The sequence below is a fragment of the Balaenoptera ricei genome, chromosome 2 (assembly GCF_028023285.1).
Source record: "Balaenoptera ricei isolate mBalRic1 chromosome 2, mBalRic1.hap2, whole genome shotgun sequence".
NCBI lineage: Eukaryota > Metazoa > Chordata > Mammalia > Artiodactyla > Balaenopteridae > Balaenoptera > Balaenoptera ricei.
In genome coordinates, this window is record NC_082640.1 from 172,483,103 (window position 1) to 172,489,102 (window position 6,000).

General features: G+C 37.0%; 1 protein-coding gene across 1 annotated transcript; it reads left to right on the top strand.

Annotated features, from left to right (window-relative positions):
* The first annotated feature begins 3,243 nt into the window (after nucleotides 1–3,243).
* GPR65 (G protein-coupled receptor 65) lies at nucleotides 3,244–4,312 on the top strand. The gene has a single exon (XM_059915810.1). It carries the CDS (start codon nucleotides 3,287–3,289, stop codon nucleotides 4,310–4,312), a length of 1,026 nt encoding a protein of 341 aa, XP_059771793.1. The 5' UTR covers nucleotides 3,244–3,286.
* The last annotated feature ends 1,688 nt before the right edge of the window (nucleotides 4,313–6,000 follow it).

Here is a 6,000-nt window from a genome sequence, read left to right on the forward strand (position 1 = left end):
TTTCAACAAAGCCAGTCTGTGCTGTTGCAAAAATACCTCAGACGTCTAAGGTATTTTTATGTAAAAGGCAGAAGACAAAATAGTTGAGTCAAGAGGCTTTAGAGTTAAACCTAGGATTGCAGCCAAGTTCTACCAAGATTAGACAGGCAATATGGGGCTAATTGCCTAATATGTGGCTCAATTCTTCTTTGTAATATAAGATTGTAATAAACAGCACAGAATTACAGTAAAACATAAATTATAATAAATATGCACGCCATTTTACATGGAGTCCAGCACACAGAAAGCCCTCAGTAAATGGATTGCTACCCTGATTTCTGACAGCATAGATTAACACTACCTGGTTCTTAATCAAATAATATGTACCCTTTCTGCCTGCCTTTTTCTATCCCTCTGCATTGTTTCTGAGCCTCAACCATGTTATTGCATGTAACAATAATTTGTTCATTTTCATTAGTGTATAGATTTTAATTGTGTTAATATACCACAATCTATTTACCTCTCTTAATGCTAATAGGCATTCCAGTTGGGGAATATTACAAATAGTGCTACTGTGAACATTCTAATTCTACCATACGTCTTTTGGGAACCACATGCATGTATTCCTGTTGAGCATATACCTAGAAGTAGAGTTGCTGAACCACATGATTTGCATAAGAGCCAAACAGTTTTCTAGCCAACAGTATATGAGAGTTCCAGGTGCTCTACCTCCTCACTAAGACTTGGTATTTGCTGTCTTTTTCATTTCGTTTATTCTGGTGGGTGTGTAGTTGTATCTCTCTGTGGTTTTAGTTCGCAGATTTCTGACGACTAGTGAAGTTGAGCGCATAGATCCAATATTAATTCACTATTGGCCTGAAGTTTATGGAACCGGATTAATAGTATAGACTCAGACCCCATTCCCAAGTGAGGACAGCCAGAGGCCATGAGTACTCAGGGATTGTTTTTTTTTATGATAGCTCCTCACAGAAACAAAGCTAAGACAGGGAACTTGCCAACTTTCCCTGCTGTCTGTCTGCAAATATCTGTAAAGTTTGTTATTTTATTTTGTTTATTTTGATGGCTGAGGCTCCTGGATCCCAGCATGAGTGGGATGTCGAGGACCCCTTGCTACCTGTGTGGGCCCATGCTCTATCACCGGCCCATGCTCTGCCACTGGCCCATGCTCTGCCACTGGCCCATGCTCTGTCACTGGCCCATGCCCTGCCACTGATCCATGCTCTGTCACTGGCCCATGCTCTGCCACTGGCTCATGCTCTGTCACTGGCCCATGCTTTATCACTGGCCCATGCTCTGTCACTGGTTCTCTGCAGTCAAAGCTCTAGTTAGTTCCTCCAGATCCACGTATGCCTTAGGGTACCCAGAGCTTTACTGCTCACTTACCTCTCTGATCTTAGCTCCTGCTTCCGTTTTTTCCACTCTGGAAGGTTTCCCTATTTATTTAAAGGCTGTTTAAGAGGGGAAGGGATAAATTGGGAGATTGGGATTGGCATATAAACACTACTATATATAAAATAGATAACTAATAAAAACCTGCCGTATAGCACAGGGAACTCTACTCAATACTTTGTAATGGCCTATATGGGAAAAGAATCTTAAAAAAAAAAAAGAGTGGCTATATGTATGCGTATAACTGATTCACTTTGCTGTACACCTGAAACTAACACAACATTTGTAAATCAACTATATTCCAATAAAAATTAAAAAAATAAAAATAAAAGGCTGTTTATTCATATTTTTAGGTGTGGAAAAACTAGGTGATTTCAGGAATTTTAGTTCTCCATTTTGTGTTAAGAATGACATATCCTGTGGGCTCTGGATATGGTTTAATCTCCCAGCAGAATACTGGTGCCTTGTGGTGGCGGGTCTCTTTTGTGCTAAGGGCTTATCAACACTTGGAAGGGGGCAGTTTTGAGGTCCTGTAGGCCTCACAGCACACAGGAAGAGGACATGTCTTCCTTCCCCTACATGGTGACTCTACAAAGCTTTCTGTGAAGATTCCCCTCAAATAAATCATCCAAAGCACCAACAGGCCTCACTAGCAGAGGAATAAAGATAGTATTTCTCTATTCCAATATGGAGAGAAGGATGGATTCTCTGTTCCTGCATGAATGTACATCAGACGTTTTTAAAAAACGAACCTAGTAAACAATCAGGTATAGATGTAGAAACTGATGATCACAAGATTTTACCCAGAATGGAGCACATTCTGCCCTCTCTTTCACAAGAGTACGAGAAAGTTAAAGTAAATTAGCCCACAAAGAAAGCAAAGGAGAAACAAATGAGGTAGTGTTGTCTAATTATTTACAAAGTTTCAGCAAGCTGTTACATCTTTAAGTGCTTCACTTTATCAAACTTCTTGTGACAACTTTTTCTTGGCTAATAAGCATATTTTGAAAATAAGTGCCTTATACATAGATTGCATATGAAATAAAAAATTTGAAGTCCTATAATCATACAGTTTACCATATACTCAAATGCATTTACTGATTACAAACAAATAACTGAATTCGCCATCTTTTTTAAAATTAGCTTCTAAAATGACTTTTAACTTTAGTTTTGTGTGCTTAGATTGTGTCTAGTGAGAAACATAATTCTCTCTAACCTAGCATCCCTTGGATAATCCTTATTTGAAAAAGGTCAAATATCTCAGCCTGATTTCATTTACTGAAGTCAATTAGACAATTTTCCCTTTTTAAACACCTTCATTGTATGCAATTTAACGCATTTTGATATCCTCAATAAATGAAATAAAATAAGATTGTTTCAAAAATCATGATGTCTCTTTTAAGCATCCAAACTATTCTAGTTTGTCTTTCATTACAGAAACGAAGGCATTTTAAAAAGAGATGTCAACCTTTGTGAAAATAAAGCCTTATATAGTCACGTTTGCACCAATCTCCTCTGAGTTTCGTGAAGAAAACCAAACTGAAGACAGCATTCTATGAAAACTGATGGATAATGTGGCGAATCCTCCAGGGTTCTTCATCAGCAGGCTGTGAGAATAAGCACATGGACTTCTGCACATTAAAATCGACTGATCGCTTTAGTAACTGCCAGGAGGCTGGATCCTGACTTCCAGCCATCGATATCTGTGTGAAAATTGATCTCCATTCATCCTTTAAGACCATTGATGAATCAATCAGAACTTTTGAAAGCAAAGGAAAACTGAAGAAATCTTAGTAAAAGAGAGTTAGGTGTTGAAAACAAACTACCAAGAGGCAAGACTTATTTTGCTACTTACTGTCTAAGAACGAATATAAAATCAGCACCTAAAAAAGAAAAAATGAACAGCACATGTATTGAAGAACAGCATGACTTGGATCACTATTTGTTTCCAATTGTTTACATCTTTGTGGTAATAGTCAGCATTCCAGCCAACATCGGTTCTCTATGTGTGTCTTTTCTGCAAGCAAAGAAGGAAAATGAATTAGGCATTTATCTCTTCAGTTTATCCTTATCGGATCTGCTGTATGCCTTAACTCTCCCTCTATGGATTGATTATACTTGGAATAAAGACAACTGGACATTCTCTCCTGCCCTGTGCAAATGGAGTGCCTTCTTCATGTACATGAACTTTTACAGTAGCACAGCTTTCCTCACCTGCATTGCGATTGATCGGTATTTAGCAGTTGTCTACCCTTTGATGTTTTCTTTTCTAAGGTCAAGAAGATGTGCGTTCATGGTGAGCCTTTTCATCTGGATATTGGAGACCATCTTCAATGCTGTCCTTTTGTGGGAAGACGAAACAGCTGTTGAATATTGTGATGCCACAAAGTCTAACTTTACTTTATGCTACGACAAATATCCTCTGGAGAAATGGCAAATCAGGTTTAACTTTGCTAGGACGTGTGTAGGCTATATGATACCTTTGGTCATCATAATGGCTTGCAACCAGAAAGTCTACAAAGCTGTGCAGCAAAATCAAGCCACAGAAAACAGGGAAAAGAAGAGAATCATAAAACTACTTGTTAGTATCACGTTGACTTTTATCTTGTGTTTTACTCCCTTTCATGTGATGTTGCTGATTCGCAGCGTTTTAGAGCATGATATGAACTTAGATGAACATATGTTTGACCATAACAAGCCTGGGAAGCAGAGTTATAAAATCTATAGAATCACAGTTGCATTAACAAGTTTAAATTGTGTTGCTGATCCAATTCTGTACTGTTTTGTAACTGAAACAGGAAGATCGGATATGTGGAATGTATTCAGAGTCTTTACCGAGAAGCTTAATAAATCAAAAAGACGAGGAAAAAGCATACTTTCTATGTCTACAAAAGATACTGTGGAATTAGACATCCTGGAATAGAACCAAGGTCTATTTTTTTAAAGATATGCAATATTAAACCATCAAGATTATATTTTCAAAAGGAAATCTCAGCAAGAGAGGGGACTAAAGGTTCCCACTGAGGGACTATTTTAATCCTCTCTGATGGAAATATTTTAGACGTGCGTTCTATAGCTCCCTGACTTTTATTAAACAAGAATTAAACAAAGTTGAATATTTTCCTAATGACTCAGGATCATCACTGTAGAATGGCAGTTGCTTTTGTATCTGTGCTCTAATCTCTCAGCGGTTAGTAAGATGTACGGGACTGTGTGTTTTTAAATTGGTGAGCTTTGTGTCTGGTTGTTGTGATTTTTCTCACTCTTTCTATGGATCTCAGGCTATCATTTCTCCCAGCCAACAACACCAACTACTAAATACTGCTTCTAATCTTCTCATTAGTTAACAAACATTTATTGAGCCCACTCTCTGTGCTAGGTTTTGTGGTAAGTACTGGGGTTACAACAGAAATGATCTCATAAGCCTTTTGAAGCTTATATCAGTTTGGAAACATAGCCACTGAGCTTGTAAGTGTTCTTGACAAAATAAAAGTAAATAGTCTCTGAGTGAGAGTCTGAAGGCCTCATCCATGATATAAAGGACATGAGCTTTGTGAAAGTTCTTTCAGTTAATCAGAGAACTTTTTACTTTCTTTAAAATCACAATTTTTAAAATTTTGATTCTTTCAAACTTTGCTGTTGAGTACAGTATGGGTGAAATTATTAGAAGTTTAATGTTCAGACAAAAAGATATACTATAAACAAAAAAGACATTTATTAAATTAAATCTTACATTCAGAGACTTCTTTGGGGGTTCAGAGTATTTAGAGAATCTTGATATAATATATTCTTTTATATTTATATTTTCTCATTACAGAAATTACTCTGCCTAGTTTTAAGTAGGCATCAGGTAAACATTTTTCTTAACCCAAGTATTATTTAAGATTTTCGAAGATTTTTTTATCCTACTATTCTCCTTTTCTCCTTCTCTCCCTTCTCTTTCCTATCTTTTCCTTCTAGTCCCCAAAATTGATCAGATAGCAAATGTCTTGGTATCATTTGTGCCCTCATATTAGAAAACAAAAATCTGATAACAAAAAAGACAAATAATGAATTTCTAGATTTACACTGAAAAAAATCAGTTAGTGCACAAACTGACTCCGTTTTCTATTAAAGTTGTCCATGACTGACAGTTTGGGTACACAAGAGAAAACCACCTTGCTTTGAGGTCCTATGTGCTTTCTCTGTCCTTTGCACTTTTCTCATCATAAAGTTTCTGGAGAATTAATAGATTGAGTCTGGCACCCCGAGATACACTTATACATACTTAAAGGCTAAAGATACACCAATGAAAAGAAAAGGAACTAAAATAGTTTGGGCTGTTCGATTCTTTCCTGATAAATTATTGGCAGCACATACATTGAATATGTGTGAAAGTAAAAGATCCAGGAACAATTTTGCCCGCGTTGGAAACTCAGATGCAGATTGTCTTGTCTGAGATCACACAGTTCGTCGGAAGCAGAGCCACATCTTGAGTCCAGAAACACCGACTTCCCTCCAGAGTTGCTTGTCCTCCTTCATGCTTTTTTTTTTTTTTTTTTTTTTTTTTTGACATTTCTACCATTTCTTTCTTTAGGGATGCAAAAGACATATGTACATGGAGAGTTGTTC